Source organism: Nilaparvata lugens, chromosome X (genome assembly GCF_014356525.2).
Source record: "Nilaparvata lugens isolate BPH chromosome X, ASM1435652v1, whole genome shotgun sequence".
NCBI classification, from domain to species: domain Eukaryota; kingdom Metazoa; phylum Arthropoda; class Insecta; order Hemiptera; family Delphacidae; genus Nilaparvata; species Nilaparvata lugens.
In genome coordinates this window covers 72,219,356-72,238,401 of record NC_052518.1, presented here as the reverse complement: position 1 = coordinate 72,238,401, position 19,046 = coordinate 72,219,356, and the positions used below count along the sequence as shown (strand labels likewise).

General features: G+C 33.5%; 1 protein-coding gene across 1 annotated transcript in view; it reads right to left on the bottom strand.

The window, feature by feature from the left end:
• Window positions 1-306: 306 nt before the first annotated feature.
• LOC120354656 overlaps window positions 307-19,046 on the bottom strand; it is a 29,113-nt gene continuing 10,373 nt past the window's right edge. Inside the window, exons 3-4 of the mRNA XM_039442037.1 lie at window positions 4,303-4,475; window positions 307-425 (exon numbers count right to left, since the gene is read on the bottom strand). Coding sequence (XP_039297971.1) covers window positions 398-425; window positions 4,303-4,475 — 201 coding nt within the window. The 3' untranslated portion in view covers window positions 307-397. The remainder of the gene's footprint in view (window positions 426-4,302; window positions 4,476-19,046) is intronic.

Genomic DNA, 19,046 nt, shown 5'->3' with positions numbered 1-19,046 from the left:
ATCACTAAATCCATCACTTTAAATCATTTTATAAATAATTGGATTGAACTTACAATGAAAATATTATTCAATAACTGCAAATTATTAATAACAAGCAATGCAATAACAAGCAATTAGTTGGGCCAAGAATGAAGATTTAAAAATAATTAAAACAATATCAAATTCACAATGCCTTATTAGGAGATTTATTTAAAATATCTACATTACCTACTCAAAGTAGCTCTTAGTAATCATTAAATCTATCACAACATAATAATAATTACTAATTTTAGTGAAGTTGTAACTTATTATCTATTCTTGTGAAGCAAATTTATGAGTTCGTTTTGATCAACATTTCCCCAAGCAAATATAGTGATGCAGTTGATAGCGTTGCAAACTCTAATCTGGAGTCGTGTGTTCATATCCCAGTGATTAGAGAATTTTTTCTGTAACTTGAAAATCCAATATCACACAAATATAATTATGATAAGCATAATTATTGTTAAATAATTGAATAGAATACTGATGTAAATAATTGTTAAATAATTAAATTATAAATAAATCAATTGGTTTTAATTATATTATTATATAAAGTGGAACAATTGAATTAGGCCTTTAGGGGGGGGGGATTGAATTAGACCACACCTCTTAGGGGTGTGGGGGAGGGAATTTAATTAGGCCACGCCCCCTAATAAAAATATTTTTCTGAGTGTTTAAAAGAAACTCTTGCTGTAAACATCTCCTCCCTGGCCTATAAATACAGGGCTCATTCCAACAGAGAATTCAGTCGGGGCGGGGTGATGGTTGAGATAACATCTCTCAACCTTGACCTTGACCTTGAATTTAACCTTGACCTTGAGTTTGACCTTGACCTTGGTGTTAAATGGAGACTCAACCCCCACAAACCCCCTACTCAGAGGTTTTCAAATAATCAGTGCTGTCAACAAAATGAAAAAAAGTGGAGAAGGATGGAAAAGAACACATTTTCAGACTTCCAATGTTCATGTTAACATTCAAGAATACAGAAGATACAAAAATAATATTTAAAATTAGACATATTTGCTATATGAAAGTGGAAATTGAATCAATTAGAAGTAATGAAATGATTCCACAGTGTAAACGTTGTCAGCGGTTTGGTCATACACAGACATACTGTCAACATGAACCTGGTTGTGTGAAGTGTGCTGGAAAACACTGGACTATTTCGTTTACCAAGGCTAAAGAAACCCCAGCCAAATGTTTCAATTGTGCTGAGGCTCACCCAGCTAACTACAGAGGCTCTCTCATCGCTAAAGAACTTCAGAGAAGAAGAACTGAAAAAGAAAACCTAGTTAAAAGAAGTAGCGAAGTACCACATACAACTAAACAGAGAAACTTCACTTCAAAAAAGTACACTGGAGAAATAACCTATTCCCAAGTAACGAAACCCACTCCAAGCCTACAACAGGAGAGCCAACCAAAGCAACAACAACAACAACCAGTTAAAGTCAATAAGGTTTTGCAGGAAATTTTGAACAGTTTAAATATTCTTTCTGGACGACTTGACAGCTTGGATAGGAAGAGTAAGAGTATCGAGAAGAGAACTAGAAAATGAATATTGTGAGCCAACAAGATATAAGGATTGCTACCTGGAATGCCAATGGAATAAATAATATCAATAATAATAGAAAACAAGAAATAGAAATATTTCTAAAGACACGAAATGTTTGCCTCATCTCTGAACCCCATTCAACTGAGCAGACTCACTTCAAAATCAATGGATATAATGTTTACGAAACTATTCATCCTCAAAATCAAGCATGAGGTGGAAGTGCTGTAATAGTGAAGGAGAGTATTAAACACTATGAAGACTTCAGTATTCAAAGTAATGAAATACAGCTAACTGTAGTTGGAATAGAGTTAATCAACCAGAAAATACTTGTTGGAGCTGCATATTTTCCACCACATCACAATTTAAAGAAAAATTATTACACAAATATTCTTCTTCAGCTTGGAGATAGATTCATAGTGGGTGGAGATTTTAATGCTAAGCATAAGGATTGGGGTTCAAGACTCACGACTACCAAAGGAAAAGAACTCAGAGAGGCTATCCAGGAGCTGGGCTCCAAATTCCATTCAACAGGGACACCTACGTATTGGCCAACAGATTTGGATAAAACTCCAGATCTTCTAGATTTCTTCATAACAAAGAGAATATCCAGTAATTTTATCGACATTGAATAGAGCTTTGACCTGGATTCTGAATATTCAGCTGTAATTCTCACACTTAGTGAACGAATAATAAAGAAAGAAGACCAATGTTAGTTAACAGACTGGGAATCTTTTGAAGTGGATTTGGAGAATGAAATCAACTTGAATATTCCACTTAGAACAAATGAGCAGCTAGTTATGAAGCCGCAGAAAATTTCATGTGGCAAATCCAGAAATCAGTCTGGAAAAACACCAGACAATATACCAGGAGAACAAAAGGATGCAATTACCCTCTGGAGATTTGACAACTTGTTTTAGAAAAACGAAGGGCAAGAAGAAAATGGCAACAAACTCGTGATCCTGCTGACAAAAATATCTTGAATAACAAAACACAACAATTGAGAAGAGAGATAAGGAAACTAACTGAGGAATCCATTAATAACTACCTTCAAAATTTGACAGCAGATGCCAGTACAGATTATTCATTATGGAAAGCAACAAAAAGAATTAAGCGGCCAATATTACAATCCCCTCCAATTAGAAAACCAGATGGTACTTGGACAAGAAATAACAGAGAAAAGGCAGATTCATTTGCTAATCATCTAGAAGAAATCTTCCAGCCAAACAACATTCAACCTGGGTTTGATCTGATTACAGGTGAAATCTTAAAGAAACTTCCAAGGAAAGGTATTGTCATGCTAACATACTTATTCAATGCATCACTCCGTTTACAGCATTTTCCTACAATTCGGAAGGTGGCAGAAGTCATCATGTTGCAAAAGCCTGGGAAATGTCCTCAAGGAGCAAAATCATACCGTCCAATATCTCTTCTACCTGTAATTTCAAAGCTTTTTGAGAAATTGCTAATGAAGAGATTGACTCCCATCATAAGTAGCAGGAATCTGATACCAGCCTATCAATTTGGTTTCAGGCAGAAGCACTCAACCCTGGACCAAGTACATAGAATCACCAATGTAATAGAGAAGTCATTAGAGAAAAAATCGGTATGTTCAGCAATCTTCCTTGATGTGGCACAGGCATTTGACAAAGTGTGGCATGAAGGACTGATCATTAAACTTCATAAAATTCTCCCCACTCTTAAAAACTTTTAAAAACATACAACAACAACAGATTATCCAGAATAGAACAAGGTTACGACATCTCCGAATTGGAGGAAATAAGGGCTGGAGTTCCACAGGTAGTGTTCTTGGACCAGTTCTTTATGTGCTGTACACAAGCGATCTTCCTGAATTGGATGCAGTGACAATAGCTACTTTTGCTGATGATACTGCAATACTGGCAGAAGGGGAAACAGTACAAGAAGCAGCCACAAAACTACAGAGTGCTAGCAACAGATTCAGTGACTGGACCAAAAAATTGAGAATTCGATTGAATGAGATGAATTCTATTCTATCAACTTCACAAACAAAATTATCAATGACCCGATTCGAATAAATCTGAATGGGAATGTAGTACCACACAGCAACACAGCAAAATACCTTGGAATGACTCTTGACGCCAAGTTGAAATGGAAAGAGCATATCAAGATGAAAAGGAGCGAGCTATAGGACTCAAATACAGTAAAATCTATTGGCTGTTGGGCCGTCAATCACAACTCTCATTGGACAACAAGTTATTGATTTACAAAGAAATTCTAAAACCTGTCTGGACGTATGGAATTCAGCTTTGGGGCTGCTCTAGAACTTCTAACATCAGTCAGATTCAAACATTTCAAAACAAAGTACTGTGGAACATGGTGAATGCGCCCTGATACATAAGGAACAACGATTCGCACCGAGATCTGCCATTTGTCATCTTGTACCTGAATCTCAATAAAAAAGTCTACTGAAGTCATGAAAGCCAGAACGATTATAGGCAAGGAAAATAGAGATGGAAAGTTAGTAGCAATTATTGCTTATCATCAAGTTATTTTCCATCAATTTTCAACCACCATGGAACTTCTATCAAATGGATATCAAGTCATGCTTTCTGCTAAAATTCAATGCTTACAGTACTTGATACCAAGTTATTTTCGGACGCGTTTCGTCATACTGGCCTCTATCTTCAGCGTGATTATTATTTCAATTTATTTATAGAATCACTTAATCATTCTAGAACTAAAATTGCACTCACCCAGCATCAGTATTCTCACCATCACCGGGCCCGCGTCTGTTATTCATTTCGCCTTCCCACCGCCTCCATCCATCTCGCGTGCCCCTGGGGACGGCGCCAGCTACAGGGGGCACTTGGCTACTGTGACAGGGTCGACTGCCCACTGGCTCTAGGGTGGTTGCTTGTCTACCTGCCTGAAATATCAAACAGCAAATAGAATTTCAAGTGAACGCTGAATGAGACCACATTTTTCTTATCTAATCTTGAATATAAAAGAAACATTTTTAGACTTTCCAATAAAATGATTATACAGGGCATGAAGAATATGAATGCCATTTTATTAGTAATTTGCTACGTTTATGTAATTTATTGGTGGAAAGTACTTTATTTCAAAGTTTCCCGTTCCTTGCTCTATATACCGTAACAGACTGTGAATTAATTGTGAGCACATCTTTTTTAATCATCTCAGAAAGAAACTAAGTACTTTCGGACATTTTGATTGGAGGATCATAAATTGCATGATGAATACATGTCATTCCATTGGTTATCCACTTGTTTTATGAATTTATTTCAAAATTTCCAGTTTTCTTGCACCAACCATAACAGGCTATATACCGAATGTGAAAACATCTTTATATTTTTTTTACTTTTGTGGTTAGGTTACTCTTGTTTCTGATACTTGGTTGTGATTGTTATATTTTCAAAATAATAATGTATCCATTAGGTTTGAAACTTTTGTGTTTTCGGATAGGAGAATATTAAATTGTTAGTCACGGGTGAAGTATAACGTTTGTTAGCTCATTGATGGCTCAAAAACATATCCAGACAAGTGATATGGCCATTTCTACACTTGCTGATGACTTCTTGTAGATGTTATTGAATCTCATATAACTTTATAATATCCATTCTATTGTCATTTAGACTGAATTTGGAATAATTCTGTTGTGGAATGGTTGCAATATTTATTTTCAGCATTAAAAATATTAAAGATTTGTACAAACAAACATTTTATCTGGTATAGGACATGTTCACCGTGTATTACTGACTTTTCACATTCTATGGTAACTGTAGGAAAAATTTAATGTGCAATACATGCACAAAGTTTCTTTGCTGCACTCAAAAACCCATCATTCCGCACTCGCCTACGGCTCGTGCATAAACGTTTCTTTCGGTGCAGCAAAGTGGCACTTTGCGCACTAGTTGCACAAATAACTATTTCAATGCCATCTTTGAAAATAAAGAGATACATTTGGACATTTCAACTGTATCTTGTATGAACATAAATTGCATTATGAATAAATGCCATTCCACTAGTTTTATGAATCGTTTCTTAATAATTTCAAAACTTCTCGTTTCCCTGCGTCTCCCAGTATTTTATGAAGCTATTATCATCAACTATTATACTACTAACCAACTAATACTATTTGAAATATTCTATTATGAAGTTTTTTCTTGAAAATTTAAATGATTTTCAATGTGAATTAACAACAAATCATTGAAAGGATAATCCATTCCTTCTCATAAGAGATAGATAATCATTTTGTTATTATTATCAGCAAGGTGGAGTGGCCATAGTAGAGTGGATGAGATGCTGTTTTTATAATTCAGATGCCCGGGTTCACATCCTGGATCCGGAAAGAAATTTTTTCGGGCCAGTCTCTTTCTCGGATGGACACGTTAATTCGTCGATCCCTGCTGCCCAAAACCAGTCATGAGGTCATGTCAGAGACCCTGAAATTGATCAGGTACGAGCTGAAAACTCTTACACCAGACCTGAGCCAGCCAGCTCGATATTATTACGCATATTATCAGCAAGGTTACTTCTAGATGAATATTATGATAACCAAGGTAGGAAGTCACTGATTGAATTATTTACTCATCACTGCAAGTTGACGACAAAACGGACACAATCATCCCACCTTTTATTTTATATATACATTGATTAAGAAATGAATATTTTGATATTAGTATTGAATTAAGGAGAAAATTCCTTTTCCTTTCATATTATCCTTGTAATGCAAAATAATTTCAAAAAACCTTACACATATATCGACGCGCAATTCAAAAAGGATATTCCTGTCAGTCAATTTCATGAGAAAGCTGTTACCGCGTTTGGCCGAGAATGCGTGACAAACACAGCCATAAAACGCTCGTCATCTGATCAGAGCTTTTTACAGTCGATTTTGTTTTGCTTGAGGTCACACTTTCTCGGTTTCAATCTCTTATACATATTATTTTAATAAAAGTCAATCAATCAATCTTTTGGGAGATAGAAACTAAATCTTAAAAGAAGGAGAAGTAGGCTACAATCTTATTTTATATACTTTATCAAAAATGTAATTTTTTCTACACTGCACAGAATACGTACAATTCCCGGATATTGTTTTGGTTGGGAGGATACTGTTCTACGAACAGTGTAAATAAAAGCAGCTGATCTCAATTTGAGCCCGTAAAAGTAAAGGTCAAACGCAATACTCGTCCCGAAAATGGTCACTTACCGATCACTTCTAGTTTCCGTGTATTTTAAATGGGAGAATTAAATGTGCACGACAAGAAAATTCCTGGTACTCACAGTTTTCACGTCGTGCAGTACCTACAGATGGCATTGACAATCAATAAGAAGTCTAATCAGCTATTTCTATTAAAAACTTTTTGCTCTTTTAAATATGGACTATGTTGAAACACGTGAAGTTTTGTAATAATTCATTTGTTGTTATTCTCTCATTTACATATTATTTACTGATAGTGAAGCGGAAAATATCGTGCGTTACTTGGCCGTGAATGTCTTACATTATCCCCTGGGCTTGCATGAAATTCCAGTATTGCTTAACGCCCCTACTAGAAACATCATGCTTGTAATAGAAATGTATAGTTCTTATATATACATAGGAAATATGATTTGATATTTTAAAAGAAAGGTAGTTTTAATAGTTTGTTGCATTCATAGATAGTATGTCCTTAATAAAGCGATTTCTTATTGATTGCTAGCAAATTGTAGCCAACTTCTCTGGACTTGTATTTTGAGATTTGGATATAATCAATATCCTAAATGAAACGAACGTTCAAAATTATGATGTAGTACAGTAATTTCATAGGAAAACTTGAATTGTTAAATTGTAATGATTGAATAAGAGTGTTCTGAACAAAGCTCAGGCTAGAGCTACTAGAGGACTGTAATTTACTATTCAAATAATCAAATACAAACAAGGGGCAAAATTTAATCTTCAATTTGAGCCAGGTTAATTGTACAGTTAAACTCTGCATTAATGAACAATAAAAAAGAGCAAAAACTCACCTGATTTAATCCAATTTTGTCTACTTGCCCTTTTAAGCCTTTATTAGGTGTTTTGGTCAGGTTCAGGGTGGGATGAAAATCTGGGAAAAAGACAGGTCTGGCTTCCGGGCTGTCTTTTCGTTGATTCTGTGTTCAACTTGCAGGCTATGTACTGGGTTTTGAACAAAGCTCAAACTGATTATTTATAAATTCAATCCGATTCAAATTAATTCAATTTAACACTATTTATGCTGTTATACTCAACTCACACACACTACACTCAAACAATTATCTACAAGAAATTTCCGATCGAAATTACATGACAAAAATACAAACTCGGTCTTCACAACAAGACAACGGGCTGACAAGACAAGACAAACTGACGAAACAAAACTGAAAACTAGGATGACAAGGCAAACAGCTGGACGATTTGCGCTGGCGCAAACAAGCCTGCTATTGGCAGAACTGTAGTCTGGGATTTTGGCGCTACAATTCGAATGCTCTGGCCAAACCAAAGAGAGTAAGTAACAGATAACATAAAAAACTAGAAAAGTAGCTACATGTAACAAATTCATAAAGACCACAAAATAATAATACCTTAATTCACTACTTCTTTATAGTCTACATAGGTAATTCTTTCAAGTAGGTAGGCCTATATGTTTTCTAACAAAGTATTTCTAATGGACAGATGGAACACAATCAAGGAAACTAATTATATTTATTATCTATCTAAAGCCACAAAAATTTGTAATAACCTACCTAGTATTTTAGTGATACAAGATTGTACCACTTCAGCTTTCAACATAGAGAAATTATTATTTACATTCCTAAAGTGAATCTGCAGTATGTTGCAGTAAATGAAATTTACTTGCAATAATCTATCTATATAATAAGAGATATTGTGTTTGTTCGCATCAGAACATGTAGTTTACACATGTGTAAACTTGTGGATTGCATACCGGAAAAAAGGGAATGATTAAGATCTCCAAATGTTGCACATAAATTTCTAAAAATATCAATTTCGTGCACCTGGAAGCCCAAATTTCAATTTTCCTTCTATATTTTTCAAAATTAATGTTCAAATTTCATTAATGGAAGCCTACTTAAGATTTCATAAAAAAATCACCAAATCATATGGTCGAAATTGAATAAGGAACATCTGTTTCTATTATTTCTTTCTACCTGCTACCACTTAGCCTCAATAATATTGTTTTGATAATTGAAAAATATTTTTATAATAATAATGATATTTTCATTATAAATATAATAATAGTAGCCTATTGTTTTGATAATTAATAAATATTTTCATTTTCACAAACTTTCCCCCAGTTGCACCTACGTTGGTTAATGTTTAATTGCGATAAAATGCTATACTTTAATTGAGATTAGCGCTAACCAATGCATTTTGGTTGCACAAAAAAAAATTTCAAGTGATAACGCCAATTAAACTAACCGGCATGAAAAATTTTAACAGGCCATTCATGCGGGATTAAATCCAACTAATGCCGATTAGGTAGCTATCCTCTGAAAGCTGTCTTCCAAAATCACTTTTTGGTAAAGAACTACAGAATTCAAAGTATGAGCTAAATATATGAATGAATTCCATCCCTTAATAAAACAGAAATGAGTATTTAGCTGATATTGGCATTCAAAATTAGGTCCTGATTTTTGAGGTTAGTTTTTGATCTGGTTCATTTGCAGATAGCATAACACTGGCGACAACAGAACATTTTTATGGCGCATGTGTAATGAATAGTCACTGCTTCAATAACATAACCTCACTTTTTTGCCATTTCTTTAGAATAATAATTTCAAAAAAATCACTGTTGGATAAATTACAGTGTTGCCGGAATGTGAAACCATTAAAATCTTTGTTAGCTAACCGGAAAACTTAATTGGAATTAAAAATTAACTGATCTTTGTGTAACAGAAATGAATCTGTAAAACTAATGCTGATTTGTTAATGTCCATATTTAACAGACGTATGTGCAACTGGCCCATAGTTTTGAAACTTCGTTTTCCTGATGCAATGTCTAGGCCTACACGTGGCATGCATTATTCATTTTTCAGCTAGAACAGCTTTTTGAGACAAAGTGCTTAATAAACGTCTAGTTTCATCAATGCTGTATCGGCAATATGAAAACGCATGCAGTTAAATGTCTTTGAATAAAGGTGTTGATATTTACATAAAGAAATTATTCTCTTACATTTTAAATTAATTAAAATTTCAAAACTATTCAAGCTCTGATAAAAAGACTAACTCACTGCACAGTCAGTCGAAAATTTTGTTATTGGAATGAGGGCTATTTTGGCAAGCTGAGCAAAAAAATAAGGTCATATGCACCTTTTCGTTATATCTTCAAATGAAAAATGAGTTTTGTGGGTTGTCTCTGAAATTGAAACTATTCAACTTATTATATCTTTTAGTGAAATAGCAATGATATCCATCCATCTATTATCTTGTATACTATAATAAAGGAAAGAACTGGATTATACACGTATACAGGTGTAAAATATAGGAGAATTATGTTTGACGCATCATCACATCTGAACTACTGGACTGATTAACTTGAAATTTTGCATAAAGATTCTTGCTTAACTGAGGATGATTATAAACCTATTTTGAATTCTTCAATATTTGATTACATCAAGTTTTCAGTTTGTCAAGTTTTCAATTATTTGTCATGCTTTCAGTTGTTGTAAGGAAGCAGCAGAACATTTCTCTTAAATGAGAAATTAGAAGATAGGTATGATTGGGGATCCTTTTCGAATGATAAAAACAGTTTTTCCGTCATACCAAATTTTTTTGCCATTTTGAATCCAACTTCTTCTTTTAATTGGAAGATGGTCAAATGATACATGATTCCAATACAGGATTTCCAGAGAAAAGGTATGGTGAAAGCCACACATCGATATCTCAAACCTTTCAAAATTTATTCTCATTCATTTCCCTTATTATAGTATAGAAGATGATAGATAGATGGATGATATATCCACCTATCTGTCATCTTCTATACCAACTTATAATAAAGGAAAGAAGTGGTTTAAACACAAATACACGTCTAGAGGATAGGAAAATTATGTTTGACGCATCATTACCGTACCTCTGAACTACTGAACTGATTTACTTGAAATACTGCTTATAAATTCTTAATCAACCGAGGATTCTTCTAGGTCTATTTTCAATTCTTCTAGATTTCATCACATCAGGTTTTAAAATAAACCCTTGCGAAGCACGGGTTACCTGCTAGTAATTAAATATTATAAATTATTTATAACTTGAACTCAACCTCTAAACCAATATAGTTTTTGCACAAACCACACTCGGTCTCAGACAGCACCTTATCGCGCATGCATTAGTAACGGTTTTTTCCTGTTCCATTCAGTCAGTTCTTTGAATGTAACGTTTTTTTGTAATGATGGTTACCGAGCACTGTAACTGGAGCCGTCATTCCATTTTGATGATGATATTATTATCCAATAATGATTTATCATTAAATTCGATATAACAATCAATATATTATCATCATTTCATCCAATAAAAGGAAGAGTACTCTTCAATAATATAATTAATAGAATATAACGGTTGTTATTTAACTAATGTTAAAAAACACTACAACTACGTCACATTATTGTTATTTCAAAGCAAAAACCTTACCCCCAAACCTCCCCTTTCATAACTTCCACATTGTTGATAATCGATGTGGCAACCTTGCAATGCTTGAAAGAGATAGCGCCATCTGCTTTGTTGAATGATAAGGTACACAAGGATAGCAACATCATTGCAAATCACACGCTGCCATTATAACGTGGACCTCACTATAGATACTAAAATAATACTTTTTAATAACTATGTGATAACTGTGACCGTTACTGGCCGTTACTCTGTATCTGTGACAAAGAGAAGCTGCTGTTTTTGCCTCTTGAAATACAAACCACTCTCTGTCACAGACAGCACCGTACCGCACATGAGTTAGCAAGGGGTTTTTCCCGTTCCATTCAGTCAGTTCTTTGAATGTAACGTTCTTTGTGATGATGGTTACCGAGCACTGTAACTGGAGCCAATCGTCATTCTATTTGATGAAGATATTATTATCCAATGATCATTTATCATTACATTCAATATAATAATTAATATATTATCATTTTATTTTATAAAAGAAAGAGTATCTTTGAAAAATATAATTAATAAAATATAACAGTTGTTATTTAACTGATGTTAAAAAACACTATACCCTAACTAGGTCAGCATGAATATTGTCATTTCAAAACAAAAACCGAACCCTCAACCTCCCCTTTTACATTTAAAACATCAATAAACATAACTATTTGAAAAACCTCCAATCCCTTCCACCATATTGCAATTTCAAAGCAAAATCCTAACCTATCTTTCCACCTTTGAAAATCAAAAAGCATAATTCTACCTGGACCCTAGCCCTTTCTAGCATATTGCAATTTTAAAGCAAAAACCTAACCTAACCTTATAAAACATTACTGAATATAATAAAAAAAAACCTAACCACTAACCCCTTATCCCTTCACATTAAATAATTTAGATTTCAAAGCAAAATCCTAACCCCCTAACCTATCCTTTCACATTCGAAACATCGAAAAACATAACTCCAACTGCACCCTAGCCCCTTCTAGCATATTGCAATTTCAAAGCAAAAACCTAACCTATCCTAATAACACTTTATTAAATATAACCTAAATTTAACCTAACCTCTAACCCTTTCACATTTAATACTTTAGATTTATTCATCATCTTTAGAGCAAAACATTAACATGTGGTTCATTTCATGAACATGTTCATAAACATGTGGTTCATTTCATGAACATGTTCACAAACATGTGGTTCATTTCATGAACATGTTCACAAACATGTGGTTCATTTCATGAACATGTTCACAAACATGTGGTTCATTTCATGAACATGTTCACAAACATGTGGTTCATTTCATGAACATGTTCACAAACATGTGGTTCAAAGCAAAATCCTAACCCCCTAACCTATCCTTTTACCTTTGAAACATCAAAAAACATAACTCTACCTAGACCCTAGCCCCTTCTAGCATATTGCAATTTTAAAGCAAAAACCTAACCTATCCTAAAAAAACATTATCAAATAATAAAACGTAACCCCAAACTCTTTCACATTTGTTGAACGATAGACAAGGATAGCAACACCATTGCAAATCAAACACTACCATTATAACGTGGACCTCACTATAGATACTCAAAGAATACTTTTGAATAACTATGTTATAACTGTGACTGTTGCTGGCCGTTACTCTGTTTCTGAGACAAAGAGAAGCTGCTCTTGAAATAACCAAGGAACTGAAATCACAGAATAGGTACAGAATGGAAACTTGTAATCAAATGACTATCTAACCAATGCTTTTTACATGCCGCAAATACGAGACACGTCACGTGTCCTGGGGAAGTTCCAATCCTGGTCTTCTGATTGGCTCATGGCAGTGACCAAGATCAATTGATCCTGATCATTAAAGTGATCCAAACCTACCATCAATACTACTACAATGCGGCGCTTCCTAACAAGATGGCGGATTTTTGCATCAGGGTACTAGCCAAGTTTCCATACTGTATGTATACTGTGATGTGACCTTGGGAAGTTCCAATCCTTGTCTTCTGATTGGCTTGTGGAACTAAACAAGATCAATTGATCCGGATCATTAAAGTGATCCAAACCCACCATCAATACTATTACAATGCAGCGCTTCCTAGCAAGATGGCGGATTTTTGCATCAGGGTACTAGCCAAGTTTCCATACTGTATGTATACTGTGCTAAAATATTTAGTAAACCCTTAGACCAGTTATAGGGAAGACACGCTGGGAAGTCTAGCCTCTGTAGCCAAAATCTATGTTGGCGTCGACTTGAATATACCTTGGACCAGTTATAGAATAGACACGGCCCATTGTATATTCATACTGAAAGTTGATGAAGCCAACATCTACTGCCAAATCCACCCATCTTGATAATTAATAAATATTTACATTTTCACAAACTTTCCCCCAGTTGCACGTACTTTGGTTAACGTTTAATCACAATAAAATGCTTTAATTGAGATTAGCGCTAACCAATGCATTTTGGTTGCACAAAAAAGAAATTTCAAGCGACAACGCCAATTAAACTAATCGACATAGAAAATGTTAACAGGTCATTCACAGGGAATTAAATCCAACTAACGCCAATTAGGTAGCCACTGATAGCTGTCTTCCAAAATCAGTTTTTGGTAAAGAACTACAGAATTCAAAGTATGAGCTAAATATATGAATGAATTTCATTCGTTAATAAAATAGAATTGAGTATTTAGCTGATATTGGCATTCAAAATTACATCCTGATTTTTGAGGTTAGTTTTTGATCTGGTTCATTTGCAGATAGCATGACACTGGCGACAGACACAACATTTTTATGGCGCATGTGTAATGAATAGTCACTGCTTCAATAACATAACCTCACTTTTTTGCCATTTCTTTAGAACAATAATCCAAAAAACATCACTGTTGGATAAATTACAGTGTTGCCGGATTGTGAAACCATTAAAATCTTGGTTAGTTAACCGGAAAACTTAATTTGAATTAAAAATTAACTGATCTTTGTGGAACAGAAATGAATCTGTAAAACTAACACTGATTTGTTAATGTCCATATTTAACAGACGTATGTGCAACTGGCCCATAGTTTTGAAACTTCGTTTTCCTGATGCAATGTTTAGGCCTACACGTGGCATGCATTATTCATTTTTCAGCTAGAACAGCTTTTTGAGACAAAGTGCTTAATAAACGTCTAGTTTCATCAATGCTGTATCGGCAATATGAAAACGCATGCAGTTCAATATCTTTGAATTAAGGTGTTGATATTCACATAAAGAAATTATTCTCTTCCATTTTTGATTAATTAAAATTTCAAAACTATTCAAGCTCTGATAAAAAGACTAACTCACTGCACAGTTAGTCGAAAATTTTGATATTGGAATGAGGGCTATTTTGGCAAGCTGAGCAAAAAAATAAGGTCATATGCACCTTTTTGTTATATCTTCAAATGAAAAATGAGTTTTGTGGGTTGTCTCTGAAATTTAAACTTTTCAACTTATTCTATCTTTTAGTAGAATAGCAATGATATCCATGCATCTATTTATCTTCCTATTATCTACCATAGATTTGGTAGAGTGTTAGTGGGGAGGATATTTTCAATATTCTTTCCGAAGAATGGACATTGATATGTCCAATGTTCCGCCAATTTATGTAGATGCATAACAAAATAATTATTATCTATAGTTATTATATTACAAATTGCTTTTTCATATCATATACAGTTCAATAATTATTTTCTTAGTCTATAATATTATGTGATTTCATCTATAATTTTGCTGTATTGTAAGCTATTGTATATAAGTGTATAAGCCAGTATATATTGTAATCTACATAAATAAAGTACTCAATCAATCAATCAATCTTCTATACTATAATAAAGGAAAGAACTGGATTATACATGTTTACAGGTGTAAAATATAGGAAAATTATGTTTGACGCATCATCACATCTGAACTACTGGACTGATCAACTTGAAATTTTGCATAGAAATTCTTGCTTAACTGAGGATGATTATAAACCTATTTTGAATTCTTCAATATTAGATTACATCAAGTTTTCAGTTTGTCAAGTTTTCAATTATTTGTCATGCTTTCAGTTGTTGTAAGGAAGCAGCAGAACATTTCTCTTAAATGAGAAATTAGAAGATAGGTATGATTGGGGATCCTTTTCGAATGATAAAAACAGGTTTTCCGTTGCACCAAATTTTTTTTTGCCATTTTGAATCCAACTTCTTCTTTTAATTGGAAGATGGTCATATGATACATGATTCCAATACATGATTTCCAGAGAAAAGGGGTGGTGAAAGCCACACATCGATATCTCAAACCTTTCAAAATTTATTCTCATTCATTTCCCTTATTATAGTATAGAAGATGATAGATAGATGGATGATATATCCACCTATCTGTCATCTTCTATACTAACTTATAATAAATGAAAGAACTGGCTTAAACATGAATACACGTCTAGAGGATAGGAAAATTATGTTTGACACATCATCACATCTGAACTACTTAACTGATTTACTTGAAATACTGCTTATAAATTCTTAATCAACCGAGGATTCTTCTAGGTCTATTTTCAATTCTTCTAGATTTCATCACATCAGGTTTTGAAATAGACCCTTACAAAGCACGGGTTACCTGCTAGTAATTTGATATTTTAAATTATTTTTAACTTGAACATAACCTCTAAACCGATTTAGTTTTTGCCTCTTGAAAAAAAATTAGATCTATGCAGAAAAATTCTGATCAGGAGCACAGGGGGGTTCAGGAGATGGCATTTTTCGAAAATTTTTATGTAAAATCACGCTGCAGCTCAAACTATTTGGCCTACAGACTTAAAACTTTGCACAAATATTCTTCAAACATGCTAGACGCGCACAGTAGGGTATTTGTGCCGATTGAGCATCAATTTAACATCAAGGTCAAGGTCAAGGTCGAATTCAAGGTCAAGGTCAAGGTTGAGAGATGTTATCTCAACCACCACCCCGCCCCGACTGAATTCTCTGTTGGAATGAGCCCTGTATTTATAGACCAGGGAGGAGATGTTTACAGCAAGAATTTCTATTAAACACTGAGGAAAATATTTTTATTAGGGGGGGGGGGCGTGGCCTAATTCAATTCCCTCCCCCACACCCCTAAAAGGTGTGGCCTAATTAAATTTCCCCCCCCTTCCTAAGATGTGTGGCCTAATACCATTATTATTTCCCACTAGGTATACAACCAAAAGTCAAATTCAAGTCAAATTCAATGATGATCCCCACTTGGATAAAATATCTACTGCAAGTAAAACTAAGGGAGAGAGTGAGAAGTTCACACTCTTCCCAATGCAATAAGAGATCTATGTCATACCTACTGGATATTCTCCAGTCAAGAGGTATTAAATCCATCTATTGCAATCAAATCTAATCTAATGTGAAACCAATCTAAAACTAATAAATTGAGTCTACCTAGTGCAAGGGTAGTGGAAGAATAAACAACTACTGGATATTCTCCAGTCAAGAGATGTTATCTCAACCACCACCCCGCCCCGACTGAATTCTCTGTTGGAATGAGCCCGGTATTTATAGTAATTTTATCCAGTTCCACAAACATGTTTGAACAGGTCTGTGAATATTGAGAGGATTGATAACAAACATGTTTGAACAGGTCTGTGAAAATTAATTGATAACGTTTTACAGAACAGGATTGAGGTCAAATTCAAGGTCAAGGTCAATGATGATCCCCACTTGGATAAAATATCTACTGCAAGTAAAACTAAGGGAGAGAGTAACGGCCGCTGGATATTCTCCAGCAAGAGAAGTTCACACTCTTCCCAATGCAATAAGAGATCTCATACCTACTGGATATTCTCCAGTCAAGAGGTATTAAATCCATCTATTGCAATCAAATCTAATCTAATGTGAAACCAATCTAAAACTAATAAATTGAGTCTATCTACTGCAAGTAAAACTAAGGGAGAGAGTAACGACCGCTGGATATTCTCCAGCAAGAGAAGTTCACACTCTTCCCAATGCAATAAGAGATCTCATACCTACTGGATATTCTCCAGTCAAGAGGTATTAAATCCATCTATTGCAATCAATCTAATCTAATGTGAAACCAATCTAAAACTAATAAATTGAGTCTACCTAGTACAAGGGTAGTGGGAGAATAAACAACTACTGGATATTCTCCAGTCAAGAGATGTTATCTCAACCACCACCCCGCCCCGACTGAATTCTCTGTTGGAATGAGCCTGGTATTTATAGTAATTTTATCAGCATCAAAATCCAGTTCCCACGGTTTTTGTATACCGTCTTCCAAACATGTTTGAACATGTCTAATTATTAAATAATAATAAAAAATAATTATTTAATAATTGAATAATATTAAATAATAATTTAATTTATTTAATTTAATTTATTTTATTTTTTATTATTTAATTTATTTAATTTAATTTATTTTATTTTTTATTATTTAATATTATTCAATTATGAAATAATTATTCAATTAGTTTAATTTAATTTATTATTAAATAATTTCAAACAAAAAATAATTATTCAATAATTGAATAATATTAAATAATAATAAAAAATAAAATAAATTAAATTAAATAAATTAAATTAAATAAATTAAATTAAATAAATTAAATTAAATAAATTAAATTATTATTTAATATTTAGACCTGTTCAAACATGTTTGGAAGACGGTATACAAAAAACCGTGGGAACTGGATTTTGATGCTGATAAAATTACTATAAATACCGGGCTCATTCCAACAGAAATTTCAGTCACGGTGGGGTAGTGGTGGAGATAACATCTCATATAACAAGATTTTTCTACACTAGACTGAATGCTACAACAATTCTTCATTGTGAGGTGTGACCTAGTTCAATGTAAGTATGAATGACCTTCAGATCAAGTTACAAAAAAGTTCTCTAATCAATGGGATTCGAACCTGAGACTCCAGATTGGTAAGCCGCAATGCTATCAACTAAGCCACTAAACAAGATTTGAAATTAATCGATCAAAACGAACTCATAAGTTTGTTATAACAAGAATAGATACTGTAATGATATTATTCACAACTTCACTAATCAGTAATAATTTATCATTATTATGTGGTAGATTACCAAGAGCTACTTTTAAGTAATGTAGATATTTTAAATGAATCTCCTAAAATGCATTGTGAATTTGATATTGTTTTCATAATTTTAAAAACTTTATTATTGGCTCAACTAATTGCTTGTTATTGCATAGCTTGTTATTAAATAATATTTCTATTGTAATTTCAATCTAATTAATAAATAAAATGATTTAAATTGATGGATTTAGTGATAGCAAACTAATGAGATCAAGCATGTTTCCGCGGTCTGATACATATGGGGCCCCAGGTTCGAGTCCCCACAGTATGAATAGTTTTTTGACTCTTTGAAACAACTTTTGAATTTTGTTGAACAAAACTACTCATCAAAATCCAAACTGAACTTGATTTTCTTGGTAGGAAAGATCTTTATAACCTTAGATTTAAGCAGGAAAGATTATTGTTTTATAATTTTCTAAATTAAGCTCAGTACCTTTTTACAGGTTTTTTTATTAATTTGAAAATGAATTTCAACAAATAAATTGTATTCTCGATTGAATTACAAATCTGAGCATTTTTCAGTTCCAGTTTATAATTTATTTTAGAAGGAATGTTGGACATTACATAGGTGTTAAAAAATTCTCTTATCAGGTGGATTCAACATTATATTCATACCAAAATTTGAATTTATTTTTTGAAGTGGGAGGGAAATCATGAAGTAAGTTTGGATCAGTTAAATACATCCATTGTTTCATATTATTAAGATCAACATTCTTTGGTAGATAATAAGAACCGAATTTTTTTGC